Source organism: Botryllus schlosseri, chromosome 7, assembly GCF_051294905.1.
Source record: "Botryllus schlosseri isolate E-star chromosome 7, Bs_hap1, whole genome shotgun sequence".
Taxonomy (NCBI): domain Eukaryota; kingdom Metazoa; phylum Chordata; class Ascidiacea; order Stolidobranchia; family Styelidae; genus Botryllus; species Botryllus schlosseri.
The window spans coordinates 13227041-13240530 of NC_137242.1; the positions used below are offsets into that span (position 1 = coordinate 13227041).

The 13490-nt window shown below is 40.9% G+C and overlaps 1 protein-coding gene and 2 long non-coding RNA genes across 4 annotated transcripts in view; 2 read left to right on the plus strand and 1 right to left on the minus strand.

The window, feature by feature from the left end:
• Positions 1-190: 190 nt before the first annotated feature.
• The window catches only part of LOC145442189 (cysteine dioxygenase type 1-like), a 32898-nt gene continuing 19598 nt past the window's right edge, over positions 191-13490 (plus strand). Inside the window, exon 1 of one of the 2 annotated variants that reach the window (XM_080320090.1) lies at positions 191-199. Coding sequence is in view for 1 of the 2 variants with exons in the window: in XM_080320088.1 (XP_080176214.1) it covers positions 12980-13017 (38 nt within the window). In the remaining variant the exon portion in view is untranslated. Of the gene's footprint in view, positions 200-12912; positions 13018-13490 lie in introns of those variants that run through there. The other variant, XM_080320088.1, reaches the window with a different exon arrangement.
• On the plus strand, positions 1489-2889 carry LOC145442190 (uncharacterized). The gene is made up of 2 exons (XR_013915967.1): positions 1489-1638; positions 2325-2889. It is a non-coding gene; the product is annotated as an uncharacterized LOC145442190 (long non-coding RNA).
• LOC145442191 (uncharacterized) lies at positions 12328-12868 on the minus strand. Its single transcript, XR_013915969.1, has 2 exons — positions 12572-12868; positions 12328-12511 (listed from the first exon to the last, which is right to left on the minus strand). It is a non-coding gene; the product is annotated as an uncharacterized LOC145442191 (long non-coding RNA).

A 13490-nucleotide genomic window follows, 5' to 3' on the forward strand; every position in this document is an offset into this window, starting at 1 on the left:
CGCCGATTTTCGGTCTTGTGCTACACGCCCTGTGGTGAGTATACTCAGAGGGGGTGAAAGTATAGTCAAGAAATCTACTCAAATGGTAGAAGCAGAAGGAATTTTTAGTGAATATAAAAATTGTCCACTAGCTGCGCTCGCGGTTTGCCTGTATTTTATGTTGTTTGTTTCTATGACGTCATAATTGGTTGTATGCAATGTAGCTAGATGCATGTTTTTGAAATTCTCCATTTGCTGACGATTGCCCTTGGGAAGTGTCAGCTCGAAAAGCTTCGGGTTTTAATATATTTTACTATGAATATATTATTAAAATGTATATTGAAGTTCTGTACCCCAAAGAGTCTCTTCAAATGGTAGAAGTATTACCAGTAGAAGTAGTGCTTCTAAAGAAGAAGAAAACTACTCGAGTATTCCGAAAAAATATAAGTACTTCGCTACTTCGATTTGACAAATTGCAATAGTTGCGGCGATGGCCAAGCGGGGCCTACGATATTCGTAGGCCCCGGGCCAAGTCAATATATTCGATAGAGAGAGAGAGAGAGAGTCTTTATTTTCATCGAACCAAAATACATAACAAACGGCAGTGAATGTGATACAGAAAATATGCGTGCACAGTATTCGGTATTAGATAGGAATGATCGATAAGACCGTGAAGGTCATCTAGCCTGATCACACCAGCATCAAACAGGTACACTTGACTCAGAACAGTCTGGCTGTAAAAAAATGTTTAGTTAGGAAAGGAAAATAGAAAAAAATTTAACAATGGTAGCAAATTATCAATGAAGCAATGTCTGGGCGAGGTAGGGCAACAGTGTTAGTGTAACGACAAGAGGTGATCAAGTAGGGCTTTTTTGAATCTATTATAAGGCAATTCACGGGTATGTGATGGTAATGCATTCCAGATGATAGGTCCCGAGTAGTCGATAGATCTCTTAGTTAGGTTGCTATTGGGTTGGGGTAAGTAGACGTTTCCTTTAGACGAAGATCTCGTGTAATGGGAATGGACATGTTTAGCAGGTATGAAAAAGTCATCAAACACAGGAGGGAGACTATTGGAAAAATATTTGTGAACAACTTTTGATACTTCGAAGCGATACAGTTCATCAACTCGCAAAATTCGATGCTTACGGTAGTAAGGCGATAAATTGGTACGTAAAGGTACAGATGAGATCAGCCGTATCGCACGGTTTTGCAGGGTTCGAATTCTGCACAAAAATGTTGTACATGCATTTCCCCATACTACGATTCCATATTGCAGATGCGAGTGGAAAAGAGAGAAGTAGATGGTTCGTAGTACTGATCTGGAAACCAAAGATTGGAGACGGGTCATTATTCCCACACACCGAGCTAGTTTTGATATTGTGCATTCAATATGCTGCTTCCAAGACAATTTGGAATCAATGGTGACGCCGAGATATTTTGCTGAGTCACATATTGAGATTTGTTTATGATTGATGTTCACAGTGAAATTATAGAGTACTCTATAGTGAAATTATGACTGGCATTATTTAAAACGAGCATCTCGGTCTTATCTGCATTCAAACTCAATTTGTTTGCTTGCAGCCATCTCGACACTTTTGGGAGTTCCCTATTCACAGATGCATGCAAATCATCGACAGTGTTGGAGGTTATGAAGAGGTGAGTATCATCAGCAAATAGCGTTGTGCGGAATAAAGATGCATTAACAATGTCGTTAATATAAATGAGGAAAAAAGTCGGTCCAAGGACTGAGCCTTGAGGCACTCCACAAGTTATATCTCTGGTAGTCGTTCTTAATGTCCCCAGTTTAACATATTGTTTGCGGTTTGCCAGGTAGCTTTCAAGTAGAGTTGCTGCAATACCCCTGATTCCATAGTGTTCTAGCTTGTATCTTAAGATTCTGTGGTTAACTGTGTCGAAAGCTTTGCGGAGATCGATAAAAATGCTGCAGCCACTTTCTTTTTGCTTGATGGTTTTGTAATAGTCCGTTACAATTGATAGTATTGCATGGTTGGTGTTGTGGTTGGATCTGAATCCATGCTGGGTCGGAGACAGTACTGCATTCAATTCAAAAAAGTTCTTAAGTCGGCAGTCAATCAGTTTCTCAAAAACCGTGGCAAGATTTGGCAAAACAGATATTGTTCGGTAGTTAGAAATTAGCTTTTTACAGCCTTTCTTAAACACTGGCATTACTCTGGCAGTTTTCAGTGCATCTGGGAAAATGCCTAGACGTATCGACTCATTAAAGAAAATGCATATAACATCACCAATAATATTAAAGACTAGCTTCAGAAAGTGAGTTGGGATGAGATCGGGTCCTACTGCTTTGTTACTTTTCATTTCAGATAATACGGTCGCAACTTCTCCTTCACTTGTCGGCTCAAGAAAAATGGATTTCTGAGGGCCAGGACTCAAGTACGAGAGAAAGTCATCGGAGGAGTTTGGTATTGAAGCTGCAAGATCCGGACCAATGTTGCAAAAATACTGATTGAACTTTTCTGCTACTGCAAGCTGGTCTTTGATGATGCTGCCATTCTCGAGTAGCTCGATGTCATCAGTACTCTTGGGAGCATTACCTTTAGTTAGGTTGATAATTTCTCCAATGGTTTTCCATGTGTTCTTGGGATCTTTGGAGCACTCTTCGAATCTTTTTTGGAAGTATGCTTTTTTGGCATTTTCTTTCATATGCGTCACTTGGTTTGCATATTTTTTGTACACTTTTTTGCCTTCGATGGTGCCTTGCAGATAGTAGTGCTTATGCATCCAATCCCTTGTTTTGATCGCAACAAGTATGTCATGACCAATCCAGGGTTTCGATTTCAAGCGCCTTGCATTGCGGTTGACTTTCCTAATTGGGAAAGATGTGTCGAGGGCTGCCCGCAGTTCCTCAATAAATTTTTCAAAATGGCAGTTGTAGTTGTCAGTTGTGAGTGGAGGAATTTTGTAGTTGTTGAAGGTATTGCTGACAATTTCAATATACTCCTCTATACCGCGTGGGTTTAAGGGCGTTCGAGATTCAAATTCTTTAGCACAATGTGGCAGGGCCAATTTCATGTGGCAGATGATGGGATAGTGATCAGTCATACTGTGTTGGAGCACAAAAGCGGACAGGTGATATTGATGAGTGTTGCAGTAGAAGTGATCTAGTAGAGTTTTGGATTGATCAGCTATTCTTGTGGGTTCAGTAATTATCTGAGCTATTCCATAAGAATCAAGCATTTCACGGTACCTTGTGTTAAAGTTGGTGGTCTTCAGCAAATCAATATTTATGTCTCCCATAATAAATATTTGTTCGTTAGCTGCCGTTAGCGTTTCCAGAATATTTGAGAATTTGTCAAGAAAAGTCTCTTGCTTTGTTCCTGGGTGTTTGTAGATGACTGCCACTGTGAGAGCTTTTTGTACATGTACTCTGACAAATATATATTCTACGCCTTCGGTTTCAAATTTTACGTCCGGCATCATGTCATATCTCAGACCTTCGTTGATGTATAGTCCAACACCTCCAGCGTTCGTTTTAGATGGCGAGTGTAAAAAGTTGAAACCTGTCAGGTTAACATTAGTCGTTGGATGTTCTTTCAACTTGGTCTCAGAGATTCCGATGATGGTTGGTGAGCAATTGAACATTTCAAACAGAATTTGCATTTAGGGTGGATTGCCAGAAATGGTGGACTGTTTCGGCGACATGACATGCATTCATCTCGTAAGTCTGAATTTGGTGGGCTGCAACGCCCCAATATACAGTTCGTAAACCAAATTGTTGTCACCAATTGATTTGATGACGATCGACGATAAGTTGCATACAAGGCACAAATGCTACTCTGACTGATTTTGGTGCTTTACTTAACTTACCGAAATATCTCGAACATGTCCGAGAAATATACGAGCACAAATTCCTGGAAGAGCTTCAGAATCTAATATATTTCAAAACTGATGGTCAAGCTCGTATTCCATATTCATCCGAAATGATTCGTCTTGCGCTCGTATAGTACGGTGCGCATCTGCGCAAGCTTGTAGAATTCTTAGAAGAAGCTTACCCGTTCCTTCAATATCAACCTTGAGTCGGTACAGCAAATGGAGCGTTGAAGTTATGAAAGAAAAGGGCGAAATCTCCACTGACAATATTGATGGTAGATGAGATGTAGGTGTTCAATATCATGGTGCGGATTAAAGCGGTTACTTATTTAAAGGTATCGTTGTGATGATGGTTCGTGGTCTTCAAAAATCGACATCCATCGCGTAAGAGACCGAAAATGCGGAAAGGCCATAAAATGGCGAAAAGCACCACTCATATTTGTAATAATAACAGTAACTCAGGGGTGGGCAAACTTTTGAGCTCGCGGGCCGCATTCAACATCTAAATCCATTCGCGGGCCGCACTATATAAAATTGGGATTATAAACCAAAACGCAATATTGGTATTTGATAATATAGTGAGGACATGGAGATAATATATGTGGTTATTTAAAACAAACGAAACATTGCTTTGATGATATCGTACTCGCGTCAGAACATATAGTGGCGAGATTTCATCGGCTGGTTGACCTCAATAACCAATTTGTCAAAACTATAGAGATGAAAGTCGGTTAGAACCGGATTGAAATTTAAGTCTGTGAGCAGCGATCTGTTCATAGATTTACTAATTCCACTTTTGGCTCAGTTCCAGGACACACAATGCTGACAGCATCATAACCATGTTAGCTTCAAACACACTCCTACTATGTGTAGATAAAATATAGATACCCCAATTCTACGCATACCGAGAGCGAATCTACCTAAGACACGCGCAAATCGTTTTTTATAAGCACATCACTGAGATAATTGAAACTGTAGTGGCCAATCTGAAATCCCACTCGTGATCCGGGTTATGTCAATCTCGTTTAGGATTTCTGTGATGTTTAGCAGTTGAAACCTCTCAAATTGTGTGGGCCTTGAGATCGAGCTGTCGCGCAAGAAATTAAACATAAAAGTTATAGTAGGAAGTATTTACCTTAGAACAGTGGTTCTCAAACTTGTTAAGCCCTCCCCCCCCTTTATGATGGTGAAACGCAAACCTAACGGATAGTTTGATGGCATGGAAGGTTACGGCTGTGGAGGAGAGACTTTTAACTATGAAATTCATACTAAATACAGAGCAATGATTATGAATCGGATTACAATCGCGCGGAGCGCGAAAATTTTTTCAATTGAGCTCAGCTTCGCGCCCCCTTTAGATGCCTTCACACCCACAAGGAGGGGGTGCACCCCAGTTTGGTAACCATTGTCGTAAAATTATAATGGTGAAATATACTAAGAAAAAGTTTAATCAAGTCCCTACTTTAATTCGATATTCAGTATATATTTTATCAATATTTTTAAAAAGTTTCTTTAGACTCTCGCGGGCCGCACAGAACGGTGTTGCGGGCCGCATGCGGCCCGCGGGCCGTAGTTTGCCCACCCCTGCAGTAACTGGATTGCATCGTCACTCTCAATGAGAGTGGATTGACGTAATAACATGTTCCACTGCATCGTAGCATTTGAAAGTGTTGTTTGTGGTATTCATGGTATTTGTCGACTACCCTGGTCATTTACATCTGGCCAATTTCCTTCATTGTACTACATGGCTGCCGACTTGTAGCACGGCCCACTTCTTGGCTCTAAGACACCGCTTACACCTGTGGTTCTTAACCTTTTTTCCTCCAGCGCCCCTTTAAAAAAATTGCCGTGCTCTAGCGCCCCCACCCACCCAATATATTAAGGACTGTAATAAAAAGAATGGCTGAAGGCAAGGCAGTAACAGCACTTCGTCAGCCACCGCCAAAAAACGTTGATCTTTGGGCCCCCATAGAGTGATAAACCAACTTCTGGGGAGTTCGCCCCCAAGACCCCCCAAGGTAATTGCATATATATGTATATATCGCTATAAATGTTTTATCGTCTCAGCCCACGTGATCAGATTTACCGGTAGCGCTGAGTGAGGTGTTGTCCTGGTAAATTTAGGGTGAGGCGGGGCCTACGATATTCGTAGGCCCCGGATGAGGTCCGCTATATCTTCAAAAGACATTGAAATCGCAGAAAGTGTTAAACTAAAGGCCTCTGCACACTGAGCTCGCGACCCGATAAAACGAGAGAATCGCGCCTGTCTACGACTGGACCATGCAGACCGGAGTCGCCGGCCACTCGCAACATGCCGTCTGCGACAGGGTTGCGCAACTCCGCGACAAAGTTGAAAATTTTCAACTTTGTCGCGAGTTGCGAGCGACTGGTCAGCAGTGTCTGATTGTTAGCTCTATGTCACCGCAATAGTTTCTCCGGGTATTGCGTGTTTTGGCATCTATAATTGTTTCCTCATTGAATTTAGACTGATTTGAGGCCATTTTAAAACTCGAAGCTTAACTGCAAGAGCGCATTCTACTGTATGTACGCAGTACCGGTACTTGGTAATTACCAAAGGCCAACCAGCTCCAGCAGTACCGATACCGCGAATATCTCAGTCATTGTATGTCTACAGGTGGATTTATTATATATATACCTTGTCTGGTTCATTTTAACCTGTACAGACTGTACAATGTACATTGGTTGGAAACTGGGTTAAGCAGGTACATATAATCGTGGTATGTCATGGGTTCACTGATGTATATTTCAGATATCGGTACATCTCAGAACACGACGTCTGAAAATCTTTTTGTTGACTAAGTAGCAGCAGTGTAACTCTTGATGTTAGATTTCATCTATTCTCCTCTTTATCAGACTTCGGTACGAATTGTAGTGGCTAATATTATAAGTCAGAAATGGACTATGCATCATTATGGAGAATGAATCAACCAGGCCTACGGATCAGTTTCCATGCTTGATAACTGAGGGCGAATCGAAGATTGAAAAGGAAAGAATCCCAGAGTTATATTTGAATATTGTCAAGACTCAATTCATTTACAATAAAATTATAATGCATTTGAATGTTGTTCTCTATCATATCGAGAAATTAATGTATGAGTGCTTGACAGTTGATGCAGTCACTGAGGCAGTGGAATACAGAAAGGCTTGGTGTTTGTAGCCATAATAGGCTACAGCTAGAACTCCAGAAATTTGGATCGGCAACCGGAAATAGCGCCTTTAACTGAGTCACCCAGATTATGCGTTTTCAGCATTGAAATATGATATTGGTTCGTGTGTGCATATAAGACGTCATCTTATTCATTGACAAACCCATGTATACCCATCGAAATATTCATTTTGCGATCTATCGGGAGCTGTGCAATATGTATCCATTGCGAGACTTCGGACAGAACGCGCAAGAGCTATAGTTGCCGCTTGTGGGCACTGCCGGGACCAGTGTGCATTGCTTCGCGACTTACGACTCGCAACTCGCAACGCGCAACTCGCGATGTTGCGTCGCGAGGTCAGTGTGCAGAGGCCTTAAAAGAAGCACACGATTCAAAATTGGCGTTTCTTTACTGTTATTTGTCCTGTGGGGTTCAGATTGCCACGACAGGCTAATTCGGCACGAGCCATTTAGGCACCTATGGACAATTAGACATATTTATATCGAAGTTTACGGTCAACATACGGGCACTGGGCAGTGAGCAGTCCTTTGCGACTAAGGATTTCTCGCCGACGATCTTTTTCGCACACTTCTGGGAATCCCATATTGGCTTAAACTTCGCATGTCTTCGTGCATCGTGGCGTGGTAATGACCGACGCCGCAATGCCTATCTATATTTTTTTTGTAAATCATGCATATTTTTCCGTGGGGGAAGGGTACCCAATAATCATAAAGAAAAATTACCAACGTTAAATCGTGCACGGGGGAAATTTTTATTTAAAGTTTTTGTTGTCAAAAATGATGTACAATTTATGTTCATTCACCGAAATAATTTTGGGCTCCCTTCGAGCTCGGCCCCCACATTGGGGGTTTTGATGTGCGGCAGTTACGGTCCTGGTAAGAGGTCAAAGTCCTGTCGGTCTTTTCGGGTTGAGACTTTACTATCGGAAATATTTCGCGCTTCAATCGCACCCGAGGACCATTGACTAATAAACGATATATTAATTGTATATGGTATATTCGGGGTCAAATCAAGGTTGCTATAACAACCATCGGGTACGGGCTCATACCATGTGGTTTGAACCAGATGCACTCATCCCGAATTCACATCTGCTATTGGCAATATGGGGGAATTGATTGTAGGCCTATTAGGTTCTGTTTTAGTGCTTTGTTTGACTAGTATATCAACAGAGAATGTGATGGAGATATCTGCTCACATTGAATTTAGTAGCCTACTGCACTACACCATCTGCCGCGAAGCCATTTACTGCAGCGCCCCCATACCACCCCTGAGCCCAGCGCCCTCCGAGGGTTTCCTTCCCCTTCAAAATCCAAATCGCTCCTTGGGGGGGGGGGGGCGCTGGAGGCAAGGTAAAGAACCACTGGCTTACACGGATGAGATGGCGGGTTGCAGCCTAGATAAACCTCCAACCTTTAGGTAGGAATTCTGGAATCCACCTCGATCGGACTCGAACCCGCAACCCGTTGGTGTTGCAGCTGTGCAATGTGTGCATTATACCATACTACGCAACTCACCACTTCGAGAATGATGTCATACAAAAGTTTGATGAGTAGTTTCAATTTGTTGGAGAAATTTTAGAATAATTTTAGGTTTCAATTTAAAAAACAGATATGTTGCACTTAAATATTATCAAATACTTCAAAATCCTAAATTTAGACGAAGGCCGCGTGTCTAACTGCCTAACTCATTTGATTCGTCGAAGATTTGCATGCATCTGTAGATAGGGAACTCCCAAAAGTGTCGAAATGGCTACAAGCAAATAAACTAAGTCTGAATGCAGATAAGACCGAGATGCTCCTTTTAAATAATGTCGCCGCCAATCAAAATTTCACTGTGAACATCAATCATAAAAAAATCTCCATATGTGATTTGGCAAAATACCTCGGTGTCACCATTGATGCCAAAATGTCTTGGAAGCAGCATACTGAATGCACAATATCTAAACTAGCTCGGTGTGTGGGAATAATGACCCGTCTGCAATCTTTGTTATCTAGATCAATACTACGAACCATCTATTTCTCACTTTTTCACTCTCACCTGCAATATGGAATCGTAGTGTGACTGTGAGGAAATGCATGCAAAACATTTTTGCACAGAATTCGAACCCTGCAAAATCGTGCGATACGGTTGATCTAATCTGTACCTTTACGTCAAAGATGAGCGGATTTGGAATTTCTATGTCCTAATCCAATCCAAATCCGAACCTTCAAATCAAAATCAAAATCCTAACCCATAACTTTTTCATATTCGAGTCCATGTCCAATCCTAATCCGATTCCAACTGGAAATTCAGACAAAATACTAATTTATGGAATAGGGTCCATCAAACCACTAGGTGTCGCCAGACTTTAGGTGGTAACCGCCTTTGTTACGTATACGGTTGCCGTATTCAGAAACCTGTCGGTTACTTTCTCGATTGTGTAAGGGTATTTTATATGGAAAGAATGGCTACAACATATTCTACGGGGACCGTGAGCTCGCTATAAAATGAACTAAAACTTCGGAAAGCTCCTACGGAAGGAAATAAGGCCGATTTGATAACTAGGTGAGAATGTGAAATTGTCAACTAAATGTCGGCTACCAGCTCAGCACCAGAAGTTTTCGAAGTTTTAGTTCATTTTATAGCGAGCTCACGGTCCACGTAGAATATGTTGCAGCCATTATTTCCATATAAAATACCCTACACAATCGAGAAAGTAACCTACAGGTTTCTGATAACGGCAACCGCGTACGTAACAACGGCGGTTACCACCTCAAGTCTGGCGACACCTAGTGGTTTAATGGACCCTATTGAGGGATTCGAAAATTTTCTTTCACAACCAACGATTCACATGATTCAAGATAACCATAAGTACATTAATAACTGATCTGAATAAAGTTTGTCGCCATTCGCCACACGACATTTCAATCTCCCAGAAAATAGGTAAATCCAATCCAAATCCGTTCTGAAAAAAATGTATAATCCAAATCCAATCCAAATCCGACAAAATTTCACAAATCCTGTTTTTTCAAAACCTAATCCTAATCCATGCTCATCTCTGCTTTACGTACCAAATTACCGCCTACCGTAAGCATCGAATTTTACAAGTTGACGAACTATATCTCTGCGAAGTATCAAAAGTTATACACAAATATTTTCCAATAGTTTGCCTTATGTGTTTGATGGCTTTTTCATACCTGCTAAAAATGTCCACTCCCATTACACGAGATGCTCATGAAAGGGAAATATCTACTTGCCCCCACCCAATAGCAACCTAATTAAGAGCTCTATGGACTACTCAGGACCTATCATCTGGAATGAATTACCACAAGATATCCGTGAATTGCCTTATAATAGATTCAAAAAAGACCTACTTGATCACCTCCTGTCCACTGTCCTGTCCTCCCACTGTTGTCCTACCTTGCCCCAGACATTGCTTCATTGATCATTTGCTGCCATCGTTTACTTTTTCATTTTCCATTTATACCAACATTTCTACAGCCTGACTGTATAGAGTCAAGTATACCTGTTTGATGCTGGTGTGATCAGACTAGTTGACTGTGTAATTATCTCCACGGTTATATCGATCATTCCTGTCTGATACCGAATACTGTGCATAGTGTGCATGCATTTTTTTCTGTACCACCATCGTTGCCGTCTGTTTTTCATGTATTTTGGTTGGATTAAAATAAATACTCTCTCTCTCGTGATGACAAGCTCGTCTTGGGGGTACGTCGTGCGCACTGTGCAGTGGGGTACGGAGGGGAGATAAGGTTTCGAAATGTAAACCCGAACTTTTGAAATGCCGATTCCAACTTCATTATTTTCTAGCTCATTTGCAATTTGCAATTCGTATCACGCTGTTGCTTTTCGACAGTGCAATACGATGGCACTTTTCAAGGTGGAATCTCGCAATTGTGAATTATTATCTGAAAGCAGGCAATATAATCAATATAATCTTTTCGTTTTGCGTGAAAATCATGTTTTAATTATTATGGTTTTGTTCTTTCAACACTGTTGTTGATGCACACTTTATTTGTCGCACTATCGTCATCTATAGCAGGCTAATTAGATTTGTAGTATCAGTATCACTATTAGGTTATTATTAATATCAAAATACCACAAGACTGTGTTACAATGAAAAGATAGGAATATGTCGAAACGACTTGAATATAGTCCTTGAAATCAGACACCCTGGGCCTCGGCGACGTAGTATGTGTGCAATGTGTTAGATATGTGTTTTTGTAACTCGGTTCGCTGAAGGCGTATAGCGCAGAGGCGGGCAACTTCTCCAGTCGGCGGGACTGATATGGAGAAGTGAAGTATTTGGCGGACCGGATTCATGAATCGATATATCAATCGCGTATTTATCCACCGGTGACGTCATATTTTGTGATACCATTGTTGATATACAATGTTCTTTGTAATTCTCGACTAGTTGCTGACGATTACCCCTGACGAGTGTCAGCCGAAATATTCGGGCTTATTTCAATATGAATAGGCCTACACACTATTCAATTATCCACCTATACAAGGAATAAATCGCATTTAATGTAAACATTAGGTTTAAAGCATCGAGACCAAAAGCAGTATTTAATGAATTAATTAACGTAATGTGCGTCAATAGCTGTTGCAGTCAATGAGACATCAGTAAGGTTAATCACGGTCGCTTCGAAATGTTTACAAAAATCCATTTACTCCTGTGATATACATAACCATTTTCCATAATAACTTCCAGATGAGCTGCTAGATAGAAATGAACAGGCTTGACGTTATATGTTCAATAAAAAATTGTTTGTCAATTTTTGAGCCATAATTGTTGCGATCATACCCGAATGTGTAGTCGGAAGCGTTACGCATTAGTATTACATTCACCACCACCTTTCTTTGTTTGAATGAATTTTCAGCACTCGTTCATATAAAATCGAAGGCGCGGATTTTCAAGACACGACCACGTATACTATTTCAAGAAATGCAGTTGCAGAAATCGCTTTGAAATAATAAAAGTCAACCCAATTTCTACATGAATAGTATGATGTAATTTTCAAGAAAAGTCATTTTGTTGCTGTTTATCACTAGCCTGCAGTTATCATTTGCACAAGACAGATGACGATTGTACGATAATTGAGCTAAATTTGAACTAAAATTTCGGGGGGTCCGCGGGGTTCGTGACGGTCCAAAAGGGGTCCCCGAAGACAAAAAGGTTGAGAACCACTGGTCTAATGCAATAAGAATATTTGACAATCTACAATACCGTACGTTATTAGTTACAACGGTAAACTCTTGATGCGCAGCGAGAAACAACATAACGGTTCGAAAGGCTCGAAAATACCCCTCGAAAATCATAACATTTAATGGACGAGCATTTAAAAAAAATCAAAACTGCAATGAGGGATACGGTTAGCAAGAATATGTCAAGTAATACGTGAGGGCAGTCGTGAAAAATCCAAAACTGAGCAATGTCGTCACTTGCGCAATAGATTTGATGTTCATCACGGCCTTTTTCAACACATCTAAAAATCACTGCTTTATAGTTATACATATTCTTTGATTGCTTGCATGAATAATCCTACCATTTCTCGGATTTCCGGCAGAAATTTCAGGAGTCACTGAATAATTTTCGGATGCCATCCCATGCAGATGATATCTTCGTCCAGTGTCAGTTACCGGTAACTCTTAACTCATTTATCATTTGCATAATAGTAACCATGTGGGCGTGGGCATGAATGTTCTGTTGCTATGCTCGGATTATGACATCACTGTAGCTAAGTTACTTCAGACGGCATCGACGTTTTCGTTACTTCTGTTATTTACGTGGCATATCCGTCAGTTTGGGCAGCATGAAGCGATAGTTATCCCGCCCATGCTACTTAGAAGATGCAGGGATATCTAGACTAGTCTAGATATCCCTGAGAAGATGGAGGATTTGTCAGCGCGCTTACTTGCGATGGCATTGAGCTGAACTCTATTGCAGTACGTTTATGTGGAATAGTTCGTTTTTTGTTGGGATAGAGCAGAGGTGGGCAATCTTTTTGCTAATCACGGCAGCATTTCGTTTACTTATGTAGCCTACAGCCGCATTCGGGGCATAGCCGTAATGAAGTAACGGAACTCAAAATATAGGGTAGACTGTACAGGTACATTTTCGGTGAACTTCGGACTATTCTACTTTTCATACCGGTTTATTATACGCGCTGAAATCTCGAGTGGTAATGTAATGAACAGTTACTGGGGCTGATTATGGTCGCGCGAAGCGCGAAATGTTTTCACATTCACGAATGGATTCCGTCATAAATACTAGCAGTATCACATATTACTATCAAATATTCATCTTTTCTCAGCCCATGTGATCCGATTCACCGGTAAATTTGATATAGGGAATGCTTCCGAAAATTTAGGGCAAGTTACAAATGATAATGCATGTTCGGGTGGGCCAATTGTTATTACTCACTTTGTTGCATGTTGTTATTTCTTGACCCCCCATCAGAATTG